This window comes from Thalassophryne amazonica, chromosome 8 (assembly GCF_902500255.1).
Source record: "Thalassophryne amazonica chromosome 8, fThaAma1.1, whole genome shotgun sequence".
NCBI classification, from domain to species: Eukaryota; Metazoa; Chordata; class Actinopteri; order Batrachoidiformes; family Batrachoididae; genus Thalassophryne; species Thalassophryne amazonica.
The window spans coordinates 112,831,860-112,849,468 of NC_047110.1; the positions used below are offsets into that span (position 1 = coordinate 112,831,860).

At 39.3% G+C, this 17,609-nt stretch overlaps 1 protein-coding gene across 1 annotated transcript in view; it reads left to right on the top strand.

Annotated features, from left to right (window-relative positions):
* The first annotated feature begins 5,517 nt into the window (after positions 1–5,517).
* The window catches only part of pard6a (par-6 family cell polarity regulator alpha), a 45,053-nt gene continuing 32,961 nt past the window's right edge, over positions 5,518–17,609 (top strand). Inside the window, exons 1-2 of the mRNA XM_034177284.1 lie at positions 5,518–5,863; positions 10,425–10,647. Coding sequence (XP_034033175.1) covers positions 5,798–5,863; positions 10,425–10,647 — 289 coding nt within the window. The 5' untranslated portion in view covers positions 5,518–5,797. The remainder of the gene's footprint in view (positions 5,864–10,424; positions 10,648–17,609) is intronic.

Below are 17,609 nucleotides of genomic sequence, written 5' to 3' on the forward strand. Positions count from 1 at the left end.
GTTTGTATTTGGTCCAGAGTTTAGACACAGCTGACTGTGAACAACCAACATCTTTTGCAACATTGCATGATGATTTACCCTCTTTTAAGAGTTTCATAATCCTCTCCTTTGTTTCAATTGACATCTCTCGTGTTGGAGCCATGATTCATGTCAGTCCACTTGGTGCAACAGCTCTCCAAGGTGTGATCACTCCTTTTTAGATGCAGACTAACGAGCAGATCTGATTTGATGCAGGTGTGAGTTTTGGGGATGAAAATTTACAGAGTGATTCCATAATTTATTCCTCAGAATTGAGTGATTCCATATTTTTTTCCTCTGCTTGGTCTAAAAAGTAACCGTTACTGACTGCCACAATTATTTTTCCTGATTTCTTATAGTGTTTCTTAAAGCCAGGAAGTTTCCATTTGAAATGACTTTAGCTTTGTGTCATGTCTGTGATCTGCTTTTTTTCTACAAAATTAAACAACTGAATGAACATCCTCCAAGGCTGGTGATTCCATAATTATTGCCAGGGGTTGTAGAACATTATAAAGCAGAAAAATAACAAAATGGACAATAAATAGAACATTATGAAGCAGAAAAATGAGACGAAATCAGCCAAAATTAGAATATTATAAAGCAGAAAAAATAAGAGAAAAAAATTTGAACACTATGAAGCAGAAAAATAAGAAAACATTAGACAAAATGAGAAGATTATAAAGAAGAAAAATAAGAAAATGAGACAATAGAACATTATAAAGCAGGAAAAATAATGACAACAGGAAAAATTTAATGAAAAAGAGACAAAAGAAAAAAGAATTAGACAAAGAAAATTAACAGAAGATGAAATGTAAAGAGGCTGTCTGGTTCACATGACATTCCTTCAAAAAGATGAACAAGAAAAATATTTGAGAAGAAATTCAAACCTGAAGGACCTCATAGTTTCTCTTCAAGCAGTAAAGTAAAAAAAAAAAAAATACCAATGCTGTGATGTCACATTCCCAGAATTCCTTGCAGCTGAGTGTGCCTTTTTAAAATAGCTGTTTTATCGCAGAACTCAGAATGAACTTTATGTTTTCACACCTGTTACGGCTCCGAGATGAGAACAATACAGTCTTTTTTTCTGTCTCACGTTTTCTGATCCATCGATCAATCAATCATCAATAATAAGAGCTCAAACGTGCAAAGACCGGCTGTGAGAGGAAATTTGTGAGTGATCAGAAAAATAACAAACTTTGATTTGAATTTGAAAATATTAGAAAGCAAAGCGACCGTCGTAAAGAAAGGATTCATCAAACAACCTTGACCTTTGACCCCCCCCAAAAAAATCACTCGACCTTTGGTCATTTTGAGACCATCCATCTCATCTTAAATAAATAAATAAATATTCCTCAGTAACCTGTACGTATTTGCCTCAGCATGATCTAAATATACAAATAATAATAATAATAATAGAAAACACTGAGCTTGACCTTTGACCTTCAATCCCAGTCTGCAGTCTCCACTAACACTGTCAGTAATGATGACTTTTCTCAGTTTATTACCCAAGAGGTCAAAGGCCACTGAAGGGGATCTTGTAATATTTGGACTCGGGTCTTGATCTCAGTTGTTGGTGACAGCGGAAAAGAAAACTCCTGTGATCAGGAAGAAACCCGACACAGACCAGAGTCAGCGGGGTGGACATCTGCTTGGAACACTCTACTGACCCAACAAAAGTCAGCAAGGTTGAACAAATTCTTTGGAATGTTTGAATGTTTTTTCCTGTCCACTAAAATATCAGAAAATACACAAAAATAAATTATTACATTTGACCTTCTAGAAAAAAAAGTGTAGAAATATGTCATCTCTGAGCTCTCATAAAAATGTATTTACACGCTGTCATCAGCCTTTAAATCAGTTTCAATCAATTAATTAATATATTTTGTGGCACTGATCTGGGTCATGGTGGTAACAGACAGAGCAGCTCATCCCACACTGCCCTAAACTCCTTCTTCACCACAGTGGTTTTGTACAATGTCCGCAGAACATCAGACGCCACCCCATATGTCTATCCATCTCATGCTCCAAGTTACCGCCATGCATGAGCAAATTTAAATGGATTTATCATGTAAAAATAGTGAAAAAAAAATCATCCTGCCCAACTTTGTCCTTGCGCTTCATCTGAGGTCTGCTTCAAATTTAATGAAAACATCTGTCCCTCAAGACATCTGAGAAATGGTTCAGTTTAATGTCGGGGAACCAAAACCACATGGTAGATCAGCTCTGCGTCAATAATCCAGATTTCCAGAATAATCCATATAAATTCCAGATTAATCCAGATTTCCACTGTGGCCTTTTCTGAGCAATGCTTCTCAAAATGTGTTGAGTTTGAGATCCATCATCACAGAGGAGGAGGAGAAGGAGGAAGAAGAGGTCAACGGAAGAATCAGAAGCTGCCAAAGAAGGCAAGGTTTAGCCTCTTCAGCACCGGAATCAAACCAACAGCTCTTCGGTTGGTGGACTCGCCACCTGAGCCAATGTTGCTTCTTGGCTCCAGATTTAGATATTTGCAGTTGAAAGCTTCTTACGTCAGCGTGTGAAGAATTCAGTTGAACACAACCACACAGCGGCTCCAGCACCAGCTGGTACTGAACCTGATTAGGACGGGGTCAGAACACATCTCAGTCTGGAGGAGGAGGGAGCAAGGAGCTGAAAAGCTCAAACAACAGCACCTCAAAGTGTTTCCTTTTATCTATTTTTTTTAATGAGGACTTTCAAAACCAGCCCATAATCCTGTTGCCGTTTGTCCGATTTCCATCAGATGGTGGAGGTCATATGACCTTCAGCCAATGGCCAGAGGGGGGCAGAGGTCATATGATCAATCTGTCTGACTGCAGAGCATAAAACTCAAAAAGTGTTTCCTGGATGTGGAGACAGATTATGGTTCCATATTTTGGCAGTGATCAGGATCAACCTCAAAGTCTCCCTTTGGCCACTTTAATTTCTTTTGAGAAGTTTATGTCATTCTTTAACATTCTTCTCTTTGTTTTGTTGCAACAACACACAAGACAAGAAGTCTATTTTATGCAAATGTTGAACGATGACACACGGTGATAGTTTCCCAATATCACACCTTGATGACATTTCCTTGTCATCAGGATTTGATAATGAAACGTTTGGAATAATTGCCATTTTTTATGCATTTATCAGCAGACATACTGATATTGTAAAATTTTTCAGCCCTAATATCGGTATTAGTATCAGCCCCCTAAAAAGTCTGTATCGGTCGGGCCCCAGGCAAAGGATATCTGACTGTTGTCCTCTGGAGACAATAATGCTGCATTATTGTGTGTTTAGTTCATTGCAACAGTCTTGCATCAAGTAATGAGACGCACGGCACATCTACGGCGCATCATAGTGACTTTTGCAGGCGCAGCATGTGCACATGCGGTGACTGTGCACATAACATCCAAGAAGCTAATGCTAACAGCACTCATATAAGACTTTTCAATAACTGTGGAACAATGGCTTAGTTTCCTGTGGAGGCCAACATAAAGAATACTGTAGATGTTAGCATTCAGCCCAAAATAAGTGCAGCTAGCATAAACAAGCTAATGACGTGGCTGATGCTAGCAATGTTTATTAGTAGAACATAGAAGAAAGTGAATATTTTTAGGGGGTGTAAAATATTTGTGTCAACCAAAACGCCACACAAACTACAAAACAATGTAAATGCACTTTAAGTTCAGTACGCACGCCGAGTGCCCATCTAGTTTTGATGCACTTTAGCTTGCCAGCGTGACCCTCCAGGTGTTTCTCTGCACAGTGAGTGTTGTGCTTGAAACGACATTGGTTGTGTGTTTTCAGTGACCTTGGTTCTGGTGTCTTGTGCACGGTGGCTGTTTTTAGTTGTGACAGCTGTATTTTAGGCCGAACACTGTGCACGAATACCAACGTGCACAGCACAAAGAGAGTTCAGCTGTTCTGCTCTCATAGCACAAAACGATCTTACTGCGATAAAGACTTTTAGAAATGTTACGCTGCACACATTGTTTGGTTTTTCCGGGGAGCTTTTTTTGAACTCTTCCTTTCCAGGTCACACGTACGGCGGCGTTCGCTCCTCTGTAACTGAACTGTGTGTGAACTTTACAGGATTAAGCACAACAACAGCTAGTGACAGTTGTGTTGAGCTGGTGCTGTCCGTGTCACCACAATGACAAAAGGAGCGAACAAAGCAGGACAGGAAAATTTGAAAAACTATTATAACAAACCACAGCAGCAGAAAAGCTGCGACTGTTTGTAAAAAATCACAAAAAGACATTCTGAGGTCTGTAGTTACTGTTGAAATCTGCCTCCAACATGACATAAAAGTCGAGTCTTGTGAGTGATCACCCTCACTGAGAAGAAGGACCCATAAGGCAACCAATCACACAAACTCTACCGCCACTGACATCATCACACGATGCTGCTGTTTTTTGTTTTATTTTTTGAAAGTGAGAAACAAGAGGATGACTGTTCATCCTTGATGAAGCATGAAGGAGATTAGAAACACCTCAAGGAAACTAGTATCGATCTTGATCAAGCAGGAACCTTCGATGATCTCAAGTGAAGCCCTACTGGAAGAAGAAAAGGTTGCAGTTCCTTGACTGGCCACTTGAGGCTGGCTGCAAAACAGCAGCATATCCTCATATGAGTCCATGTTAAAATGTCCAACTTAACTTTAGAGCAAAAATAAACATGTTTACAGTCTGGGACAAAAAAAAAACAACAAACTAACAAATAGTTTCTCCCTCCATGACACCTGTACGGGGGGGGGGGGGGGGTTAATAGACTTTGTTTTTGATGTTACTCTGGTTTCTGTTTCCTGCTTCTTCAACTGTACAAACCTTTTAAGTGTTAGAATGACCTAAGCAGTGGGTCACCCCTCTGAGTCTGGTCTGCTTGAGGTTTCTTCCTCAGTATCATCACAGGGAGTTTTTTTCTTACCACTGTCACTTTTGTTCTTGCTCTAGGGGTTGGTAAGGTTAGACCTTACTTTTTCCACCACTGGATACTAAATCTAACATAAGATGATGCTTTAACAGATTACACTAGATACACACAGAAAACGAATGTTTCGTAATGTTGCATATTAGTGTATTGCTTATGACTTAAAAAGTATTACTGTAACAATATTAACGATTTGAGTGATCTGAGTGGTCGACTGGGAGCAGTGCTGGTTGTGGAGTCTGACAGCAGCAGGAGACCTGCGGTGTCACTCCTTCACTCACTTTGGGTGGAGCAGCCACGAGTGCAGTCAGGAGGGTCTCCAGCAGGGCTCACAGCTTAGCCATCATCCTCCTTTCTCCCACCTCCTGCAGTCCAGGAGACTTCTTGAGGACTGTATTATTCTGTGGATGCAGTGAAAAAATAAAAATAAAATAAAAAATTGCTAATAGGATACTCATGTAAAGTAGTAGTGGTAGTAGTAGTAGCAGCTGGAGTGGTTTTGGGTATTGATAGTATTTGCATTCAGGCCCCGCCCCCTGGGCTGTGTTGGGAGGAGGTCCGGATCGAGGACCAGTTTCTGATCCCAAACTGGATCTACTGGGTTCCACCTGTCCGCGAGCGTGTCAACAGCGCACGAGACATACACACACAGTCCCGCCAAACCGGTCTGTGATTTTATTTTATTTTTTTCTCTCCTCACTGGAAAAGCAGTGATTTAACGGACAGGTGACGCGTCCATCCGCCGCCGCCGCCGTTGTTACCGGTTAGTGTTTGTTTTTGTAGCCGCGGACGGAGGAGGAAAAGCGGCGGGCGAAGCTGCGGCGGAGCGTTTTATCCGCAGTGCCTCAGAATGTCCAGACAGCAGCTACGGACGCCGTTAAAACTCACCGACACCGTGGTGGAGGTCAAGAGCAAAGTAAGTGTCGGAGTACCGACGTTTGGGTCCGAAACGCGGCGGAGATGTGATTTTTTTGTTGTTGTTGTTTTGTTATTTGTTTGTTTTTCGGCTCCGGTGTCACCTACGATGCTAAATGACGACATGCTAGCTCCCGCCGCCGTCTCGCGAGCGCACACACACCGGCACGTGCGTTTTTTTAGGAGTAAATGAAATGTTTGTAAGAATTAAAAACATAATATTCTGTCCCCGAGTACTGCAGTACACACGTATTGTAGTAGTACTCGGTGCAGTGGCGTTTCCATGAATTTGTGTGCGGGGGGAGGGGGGTCGGGGGTCCTACCGCACTGAAATTGAACAAAAATGTCTCAACTTTACCACAACATTTATAAACATTATTAAATTAAGACACGTTTGTATAAAACCTCTGAGTTCTCATTTTTGTCTGGGTTTTTCAGTGGTTAAATTTCCTTGGGGGACACACACGATAACCTTTAGACGTCTTCTTAACTTCAAAGATGAGAAAAATGTTCAAGAAAATCAGACAAAAACTTGTAGAGTGTAAATGTCTTCTGTTAATAAACTAGTAATATTTAGCAAACCTGATTATTGCTGCCACCATGTGGCTGACTTGATTTGATTTAATTATCTGGTATTATATAAAAGATAACAACAGTATGATAATACAATGATAAACAGCATTTTATTTGTGCTGTGGTCCTTGAAAATGGGGAAACTTGGTCAAAACATGAGTAGAAACTGGAATAAACAATGACAAGCTAACACTAACAATAATAAGAGTAAAAACTTAAATTCTATTTTTTTCTAATATCATGAATAATAAAATTGTCCAGTAGAGCAGCAGTAATGTGTCACTGCTGCATTTCTAAAAGGTGTCAGTTGTAAACTCCTGTCGTCAAACTTTTCAATGTTTGGAACTGTTGAAAATTTTAACTGCATAATCAGTTAATCCGCCAATTATTTTCTTAATTAGTTTTGTTGTTTGGTCAGTAAAATGTCAGAAAATGGAAAATATCAAATAGAGACTCCCAAATCCCAAGATGATGTCCTTAAATGTCTTATTTTGTCAGTTTATTGTCCAGAAGGAGTTAAACCCCCCCCAGAAAATATTCACTTAGATCACAGAAATTGAACTTTAAAAACAACTCAAAACAATTAATCATTAAGGAAAATAGTTGACTATTAATTTAATAGTCAACTAATTACTGATTAATCGACTATTTGTTGCAGCTCTAGTTCGTGCTCAAGGCAACAAAAACATTATTATTCAAACCTAAGACAGGAAATTTGGTTTAAGTGGTTAAGTCTGGACTTAAAAATCTTCTTTTGATGATGTGTGACTGGAATGTTAGTTTTCTGTTTCTGTTCTGACCAGTGATCTGTCTTTTTTTTTGTAAATTGTACAATGGTTTATTGTTCAACAATTGTTTTTTTTTGTGTGTGTGTTGTAAACCACTTTGAAATGACAAGTGGGAAAAGCCTTTATAAATGATGTTAATATGCAGAAGTAAAGGAGACATTTGGACATCTTCCATGTCGGCACGGACTGATTACTGTCTTCATGGTGCACTGTGGTTTGGTAATGGCATAGCTCCAGAACCGCTGAGATTTCCTGTTTGGTGGAATGAGCTCTGTAAACAAAGCTGACGTTACTCCGCACGGAACAGTCAGTGAGCTTTGCATGTGCAAAACATGTGCATCATGGATTAAAGAAGAGTTCAGGGATTTTTTTTTTTTTTTTTTTTTTTTTTTTCAGTATGACCCTATTTTTAGATTACATTAGTTTTTCGGTTCGGGTTTTCACTTGGGACAAAAACAGCAATTGGTCCAGTATAGAAGGCTAACACTGCCGCACACTTAACAGCTGTTCAGTGTTAGGTGATGGGGCTCTAAAAACATCACAGCAGACTGGGGCTGGGCGGTAATTCGGTATCCTGGATTATTTAAAAATAGCAACACATCCCTTTGAATCCTATCATTAAAAATCCACTGTGTAATCTGCAGGGGTGGTGGCCAAGTGGTTAGTGCACTTGGTTTCAGTACGGAAGGGTCTCAGTTCAGACCCTGCCACGTTTATCCATGTAATGTGGAATTGCGTCAGGAAGAGCATCCGGTGTAAACTTGGCCAATTCAACATGCAGATCCACCTTGGATTTGCTGGGGCAACCCTGAGTGCATACGAGGTCTGTTAGAAAAGTATCCAACCTTTTTATTTTTTTCAAAAACCATATGGATTTGAATCACGTGTGATTGCATCAGCCAAGCTTGAACCTTCGTGCGCATGCGTGAGTTGTTTCACGCCTGTCGGTTGCGTCATTCGCCTGTGAGCAGTGGTCCACCCCTCTCGTCGGATTTTTATTGCGAATAAAATGTCTGAACGATTTGGAGCTTTGCTGCATCAATTTTTTCCAGAAACTGAGAGAGACCTCCAGGTGGACACCATTCGGAAAATTTGCATGGCTTTCAGGGACGATTTTATGGGGATTACACAGATTAAGGAGTGCTCCAACCGGTTTAAAGACCGCCCACAGCGTCTGAGAGCGCGACGCACTCTGAGCGCAGATCGACAGGCTGAATCAACCAGATCATTTCCAACGTGAAGGCTTTGTTGATCCGTGACGTCATCTGACTTACACAAAAATGGCAGGAGACGTGGACATCAGTACTTTTTCGGCACATTCCACTGTTACAGGAGTTTTTTTCATGGAAAGAGAAGTGGAGGGATGCGCCACGGAACCGTTCATGGCGCGGCACAAAACCACCACCGTGTTGGTCTCACAGGACGGCTTTCAGATGGCTTTTGGTGGTTTTTCAGTCGTGTGACTATCCGAGACATTGAGCATGAGCTGAACATGCCCTGTAAGGCTTCATCACGGCATTGCTTTGTGCCATGCGGCGCCACCGCAACGCGTGGAATTCCTCCGCACGTCTGTCTCAATGTGCCGAAAAAGTGCTGATGTCCACGTCTTCCGCAATTCCTGTGCTAGTCAGAGGACGTCCCGGATAAAACACAGCATGCAGTTTGGAAATGAATGGCACATTCCACTGTTACAGGAGTTTTTGTCATGGAAAGAGGAGCGGAGGAATGCGCCACCGTGCCGCTCATGGCGCGGCACAAAACCACCTCCGTGTTGGTCTGCATGACGCAAAGCAACGCCGTGATGAAGCCTCACAGGACATGTTGCGGCATGTCCAGCTCATGCACAATTTCTCAGATAGTCACACGACTGAAAAGCTGTCTGAAAGCCGTCCTGTGAGACCAACACGGAGGTGGTTTTGTGCTGCGCCATGAGTGGCATGGTGGCGCATCCGCTCATCTTTCCATGAAAAAAACTCCTCTAACAGTGGAATGTGCCGAAAAAGTACTGATGTCCACGTCTTCTGCCATTGTTGTGTAAGTCAGATGACGTCCCAGATCAACAAAGCCTTCACGTTGGAAATGATCTGGTTGATTCAGCCTGTCGATCTGCGCTCGGAGTGCGCCGCGCTCTCAAATGCTGTGGGCGGTCTTTAAACCGGCTGGAGCACTCCTTAATCTGTGTAATCCCCATAAAATCGTCCCTGAAAGCCATCTGAATTTTCTGAATGGTGTCCACCTGGAGGTCTCTCACAGTTTCTGGAAAAAATTGATGCAGCAAAGCTCCACATCGTTCAGACATTTTATTTGCAATAAAAAGCTGACGAGAGGGTGGACCACTGCTCACTCAAAGCCTGCTCACAGGTGAATGACGCAACCGACAGGCGTGAAAAAACTCACGCATGCGCACGAAGGTTCAAGCTTGGCTGATGCAATCACACGTGATTCAAATCCATATGGTTTTTGAAAAAATAAAAAGGTTGGATACTTTTCTAACAGACCTCGTATAAGGGATCAGCTGAAGGGATTTTACTTGTTTAAATGTCGCAGAGTGATTTTTGCCATTGCTTACGCTGTTTGACTCCAATTTTGCAGACCAGAGCTGTACCAAACTCATGCCCAGAACAGTGTGAGTCTGTGAGGTTCGCGTTGCCCGAGTGTGCATTGGTTCAGAGCTTTCAGTCCCTCATGTACTACACTGATAAACACCCCATCTTAGTATCATTGTTAGCACGGATAATCTGAAATGAGAATCCATGACCTCCTCGTTGAATGAATTGAGGTAATTAATGCTGTTACAGAGACTGGACACCTCACTTACCGCTTCCCCTAATCCTCAGTCGTATCTAGAAAGAGCCTACCCATTCAGAGTGCGTTTCAGCTAACAGCTAAAAGTGAAGTTGTAAAGTACACATCTCCTTGATGCAAGATACGGATGCAGATGTCATTTGAATTTAGAAAGAGATTGAGACTCGGACTTCCTCGGAATTTCCACACCTGGATATAGTAGTGTTGCACAGTGTTCAGCATCCCATGCGGCTCTGCAAGCACCATTGTAATGACATGGAATGACCCGTTATGGATCAGAGTAATGAAGTATCTTATTGGCTGTGAGCAAAACTGTGTGCTAAGAATTTGGTCTCAGTTGTCCAAATATTTAACTGCAGATTGATTTTCTGTTTTTATTGTTTATTTGTTTTGTAGTTTGAAGCAGAATACCGTCGCTTCGCTCTAAAGAAAAATGGCCCCGGTGGATTCAAGGACTTTTACCACCTCCTTCAGACCATACACCACATTCCCGGCATTGACGTGCTGCTGGGATACGCTGACATCCACGGAGACCTTCTTCCAATTAACAATGATGAGAACTTCCACAAGGCTGTCTCCTCAGCTAACCCATTGCTGCGCATCATCATAACCAAGAAAGGTAACGAACATCACAAAAATGTATTCAATTAAAACCATCTGATTATATCAATGGAGGCAGCAGATCATTGTAAGAACTGTTCAGTCGATACAGCCACCAAATTTGGTATAAATACTTCTGCGAAGTCCTTTTCTTCAAAAAAGTCAGTAGCCACATGTAATTTTATATGGTAGTTGTTTTTAATATGACCCATTTGCACAAATAAAACGCATTGGCGAGCAAATATAGGTGACTTGTAGGCATGGGCCGGTATGAGATTTGGACGGTATGATAACCGTGGGCAGAAATACCATGGTTTTACAATAGTATGTATAGCTTTAAAATGTACTTTAACAACATTATGGCTGTTTGCATATGAAGCGCGTGTGATTCAGGCACACTAATTGATGTGATGTCTACCTCTACGAGCACTATCCCACTGATAAATTTAGAGAAAATACCAAAATAATAGTCACTCTTTTAGACATGTGGGAAACATGACTTACTTGCTTTGGGAGAAACGTGGCTGGAATAAGGTCCGAGCTCCGGATGCTCAATATTGGCCCAGCTTCACCAACAAAGTGCTTGGAATAGATGTATTTGTCTTTCTTGACATGTTTGTGGGAGAAATTTCATCAGCCACAAGCACGACTCGAGTCCACCGCTTGTACGTCTCAGTGGTTTCAAAGATGGGATAAAGTCCTTTGCGGGTATCTTGAATCGCTCCGCGTCCGACCCAGACCATAGCTACGGTGCTTTGTTGCCACCATTTTTGGCTTGAAGGGCTATTCCGCGGAAAATAAAATGTAAAAGCCGACTTGGTCCTTTTAGATGGAGGGAAAAGTTCAGTGCAGGCTTCTCCTCCTTTAGTCATGATGCAGAGCTAGCTAACGTTAGCGGCCTGTTTGTTAACAGAAACAGAGGTGTGCGCCAGGGGGAAGGGCAGCAGCGGCCGCCTCCACTCTGCCTGTCAAGAATTCTCATAACCCACTCATACCGTAAGGACGGTATAATGGAAAATTTTAGTGGTTTTGATACCGTGGCTTTTTCATACCGCGGTATACTGTGAAACCAGTTATCGGCCCATGTCTAGTGACTAAGCTGCTAAATTGTTAAATATGATGCTAACAAACACAAATGTAACATTTTAAGATCCAATTTGAGTCCGCTTCATTTTTAACAGTAGTATTTTTTGGGTGGTGATCCTGTTTTATACATGTACAGAAACTCACAACTGGTTACATTGGAGACACACATTAGTCAGTTCATGTCATTTTGTTTCCTTGACACTACATGACATTAGATGAGGCCTACAAGTGTATCCGAATTGCAGATTATTAGAAATTCAATTACCTTATATCTAATGTAAGCACTGATTACATTACAGTATAACGCGAAGCCGGTAAAACTCAATTTGCGACCGTAAAATCCAGCGTGAACGTCCGCAAATCGTCAGACACAACAGGGTTATTCCCATTCTAATCCATCCATTTTCTTCCGCTTTATCCGGAGTTGGGTCGCGGGGGCAGCAGCTCAAGCAGAGCCGCCCAGACCTCCCGATCCACACACACCTCAATTCCATCATTTGCACGGTATATTTTTCTGTAAGTAATTTGGTCAATGAATCGTTGTGAAAGGATGTGGTTGGCTTGTCAGAGATTACCGTTGCAACAGCGTCTTCATGACAAACTGGAAATTCTGTGAGTAGACCCACAGATTTCTCCATCTTGTCAGCTGCGTTGAGTTAAATCCATGGTAAATCCAGCTAAATCTATAAAATTCACACATTTCAGCATCGTCGTCCCTGCACTAGTTTCTGTTGGTCTCAGGTGACAGCACCATTGTATTATTATTATTATTATTATTATTATTATTATTATTGAGGATTTATTTCATTCATTTAAAAGAAAAACAGAAAAGCAAAATTAACAAAACATTACAAACCATTGAACTAAAAGGAGCAGTTTGGAAGAACAAGTCATATATATTCTGCCCCTTTTTTACAATACAATCTTCAAACTTCAAACATCCTAAACATTATTAACAGATTACAATTTTGACTATTAGAGAAAAAATTACTCATAACCATCCCAAAGATGTATCGTTATCTTTGGCTGCTTTCAGTGATGCCGGTATTTGGTTAGACTCTTTCTCTCCGATTGTTCTGTCTGAGTTATTTTCATTAGTTACTTCATCCAAACCATCAACATGCTTATTAGACCCCATTCCTGCCAGGCTGCTCAAGGAAGTCCTACCATTATTTAATGCTTCAATCTTAAATATGATCAATCTATCTTTGTTAGTTGGTTATGTACCACAGGCCTTTAAGGTGGCAGTAATTAAACCATTACTTAAAAAGCCATCACTTGACCCAGCTATCTTAGCTAATTATAGGCCAATCTCCAACCTTCCTTTTCTCTCAAAGATTCTTGAGAGGGTAGTTGTAAAACAGCTAACTGATCACCTGCAGAGGAATGGTCTATTTGAAGAGTTTCAGTCAGGTTTTAGAATTCATCATAGTACAGAAACAGCATTAGTGAAGGTTACAAATGATCTTCTTATGGCTTCGGACAGTGGACTTATCTCTGTGCTTGTTCTGTTGGACCTCAGTGCTGCTTTTGATACTGTTGACCATAAAATTTTATTACAGAGATTAGAGCATATCATAGGTATTAAAGGCACTGCGTTGCGGTGGTTTGAATCATATTTGTCTAATAGATTACAGTTTGTTCATGTAAATGGGGAATCTTCTTCACAGACTAAAGTTAATTATGGAGTTCCACAAGGTTCTGTGCTAGGACCAATTTTATTCACTTTATACATGCTTCCCTTGGGCAGTATTATTAGACGGTATTGCTTAAATTTTCATTGCTACGCAGATGATACCCAGCTTTATCTATCCATGAAGCCAGAGGATACACACCAATTAGCTAAACTGCAGGATTGTCTTACAGACATAAAGACATGGATGACCTCTAATTTCCTGCTTTTAAACTCAGATAAAACTGAAGTTATTGTACTTGGCCCCACAAATCTTAGAAGCATGGTGTCTTACCAGATCGTTACTCTGGATGGCATTTCCCTGATCTCTAGTAATACTGTGAGAAATCTTGGAGTTATTTTTGATCAGGATATGTCATTCAAAGCGCATATTAAACAAATATGTAGGACTGCCTTTTTGCATTTACGCAATATCTCTAAAATCAGAAAGGTCTTGTCTCAGAGTGATGCTGAAAAACTAATTCATGCATTTATTTCCTCTAGGCTGGACTATTGTAATTCATTATTATCAGGTTGTCCTAAAAGTTCCCTAAAAAGCCTTCAGTTGGTTCAGAATGCTGCAGCTAGAGTACTGACGGGGACTAGCAGGAGAGAGCATATCTCACCCGTGTTGGCCTCTCTTCATTGGCTTCCTGTTAATTCTAGAATAGAATTTAAAATTCTTCTTCTTACTTATAAGGTTTTGAATAATCAGGTCCCATCTTATCTTAGGGACCTCGTAGTACCATATTACCCCATTAGAGCGCTTTGCTCTCAGACTGCGGGCTTACTTGTAGTTCCTAGGGTTTGTAAGAGTAGAATGGGAGGCAGAGCCTTCAGCTTTCAGGCTCCTCTCCTGTGGAACCAGCTCCCAATTCAGATCAGGGAGACAGATACCCTCTCTACTTTTAAGATTAGGCTTAAAACTTTCCTTTTCGCTAAGGCTTATAGTTAGGGCTGGATCGGGTGACCCTGGACCATCCCTTGGTTATGTTGCTTTAGACGTAGACTGTGGGGGGGTTCCCATGATGCACTGTTTCTTTCTTTTTTTGCTCCGTGTGCATCACTCTGCATTTAATCATTAGTGATCGATCTCTGCCCCCCTTCTCGGCATGTCTTTCTCCTGGTTCTTTCCCTCAGCCCCAACCAGTCTCAGCAGAAGACTGCCCCTCCCTGAGCCTGGTTCTGCTGGAGGTTTCTTCCTGTTAAAAGGGAGTTTTTCCTTCCCACTGTGGCCAAGTGCTTGCTCATAGGGGGTCGTTTTGACCGTTGGGGTTTTTCATGGTTATTGTATGGCCTTGCCTTGCAATATGGAGCGCCTTGGGGCAACTGTTTGTTGTGATTTGGCGCTATATAAGAAAAAAGTTGATTGATTGATTGATTGGCTTTGTCACAGCCCACTGACTTATTTCATAGTTTCATACTTACGAAATACATCACGTTTAATACGTTTTTTTAAATAATTTAAGCAACCTTGATTCTTTGATTTCTTTGTTGAGGTTGTTCCATAATTTTACACCATTCACTGCAGTACTCCGTTCCTTTATCTTGGTTCTGAATCTTGGTTTTTTAAAGACTTCTATGCCCTTCAAATTATAACTACTTACTCTTTTTTCAAACATATTTTGAATGTTTATTGGTAAGGTATTGTTATTTGCTTGGTACATTATTTGTAGTAATTTCAAATCAACTAAATCATGAAATTTAAGTACCCTATACTTAATGAACAATGGATTAGATGGATCTCTAAATCGACTGTTGCCAATCACTTTTAAAGCTCTTTTCTGCAAAATAAATAAAGGTTGTGTATAAGTTGTACATGTTGATCCCCAGATTTCTACACAATAAGTCAAATATGGAACAATCAATGAATTGTACAATGTTAATAATCCATAACTATTTAATGAATATTTAACTTTATGCAAAACAGCAATGGCTTTCACTATCTTTCCTTTTATGTAATTTATGTGTGACTTCCATGTAAAATCTTCATCAATCATAACTCCTAAAAATTTCGTTTCTTTTACCATTTGAATGTCCATTCCATCTGTTTTTAATGACACATCATTTTTTAACTCTGTCATTAAACAATATGAAATTTGTTTTATTAAGATTAAGTGACAATCTGTTTATATCAAACCAATATTTCACTTTTTCCAACTCTGTATTTATCACTTGTGCTACTTCCTGTATATCTGATCCAGAGTAAAATAATGTTGTATCGTCAGCAAATAAAATACTACCAAGTACATTAGATATATTCACAAAATCATTGATATACAAAATAAACAGTTTGGGTCCAAGTACCGACCCTTGTGGTACTCCACACATATTACACAATTCTGATTTAGTATTATTTATCTGAACAAACTGTTTTCTATTTTCTAAGTAGCTTTTTACCCACTGATGTGCAATCCCTCTTATTCCATATTGTTGTAACTTGTGAAGCAATCTTGAATGATCGATAACATCAAAAGCTTTTTTCAAGTCAATAAAAACACTTACCATATAATCCTTATTATCTATTGCTGTTGATATTTTCTCTGTTAATTCCATAATTGCTATAGCTGTCGAATGTGTTGTTCTAAATCCATACTGAGCATTATTTAAAATATGATGTTTCTCAATGAATTTATCCAACCTTGTCACAAAAACCTTTTCCATAATTTTAGAAAACTGTGGAAGCAATGACACTGGCCTGTAATTTGAAACGTTATGTTTGTCTCCATTTTTATATAATGGGACTACCTTGGCAATTTTCATTTTGTCTGGGGAAAATTCCTGTTGACAGAGACAGATTACAAATGTAAGTGAATGGTTCAATAACAGTTTCTATTATGCTTTTTACAGTCGTCACGTCTAAATCTTCATAGTCAGTTGATCTTTTGCTTACACAGTTTTTTACAATATTCCTTATTTCATCTTTTTCCACATTGTCAAGGAAAATACTGTTGACCGTATTTACAATTGTATTTAATTTATCTTCTACTATTGGTTTATTTCCCACCAGATTTGATCCCACCCTTGAGAAATAATCATTAAACTCATTTACAACTTCTTTTATATCATTTATCTCTTTATTTTCCTTGACAAGGTAATTCGGAAAAGTTGATTTCACTCCGTCACTTTCCATCACACTTTTTATAATTCCCCATGTTGCCCTCATATTATCTTTACTCTTATTCAATTGTTCACTATAATAATCTTTTTTTTTGTTTCCTAATTATTGTCAATAGTTTATTTTTAGATTTTTTGTATCTGTGTTCTGTTTCCTTTGTTTGCATTTTTAAAAAACACATATAAATAGTTTTTCTTTACACAAGCGTTTTTTATTCCCTTGGTCAGCCATGGTTTATTTAATCTTTTCTTACTAGTTTTTATTAATTTACAATTTTTATTATATGATTTCATCAGTATTTTCATGAATGAACTATATGCTACATTAACGTCACAGATATAAACCTCTTCCCAATTTTGATTTTTAAGATCATAATTTAATGCCTCTAAGGCTTTTAATGACTTATCTCTTTTAAAGTTTATAACAGTTTTTTTGTACCTATTTTTATATTTAAATATTGAAAAAACTGGTAAATGATCACTGAGATCTGTCATCAATATCCCATTCTTAATAATTTCATCTCTTCTATTTGTGAATATATTGTCAATTACAGTTGTACTTTGCGATGTAATTCTGGTTGGTTTTGTTATCAAGGGGAATAAACCCAAGCTATTCATTGAATTCACAAAATCACTTACTATTTGGCAACTGGAGCTTTCCACATTAACATTAAAGTTTCCACACATAAAGAGCGTTTTGTTTTTGATTTGATGGAATAATTCTATTATTTTATCTGTAAATTTAACAACACAAGAGTCTGGTGCTCTGTATACACAACTGATTAGAATATTCTTAGATGTTTCATGTACAATTTCCACTGTTACAATTTCTATAACATCATCTGTAATTGTCATTTCTTCTACAATTTTACATGTCAGATCTGTTTTTATGTAACAAAGCAATACCTCCGCCTTTTTTTTCTCTTCTATTTACAAAATATAACTCATATCCCTCCATTTGAACATCAGCCATGAGGTCATTTTTAAGACAAGATTCTGTGATTGCAACAATGCTGAATCTATTTTTAAACTGGTTTAAATAATCTTTTATTTTTGACATTTTATAGTACAAGCTTTGAATGTTTATATGTATGAGTGATAGGGTA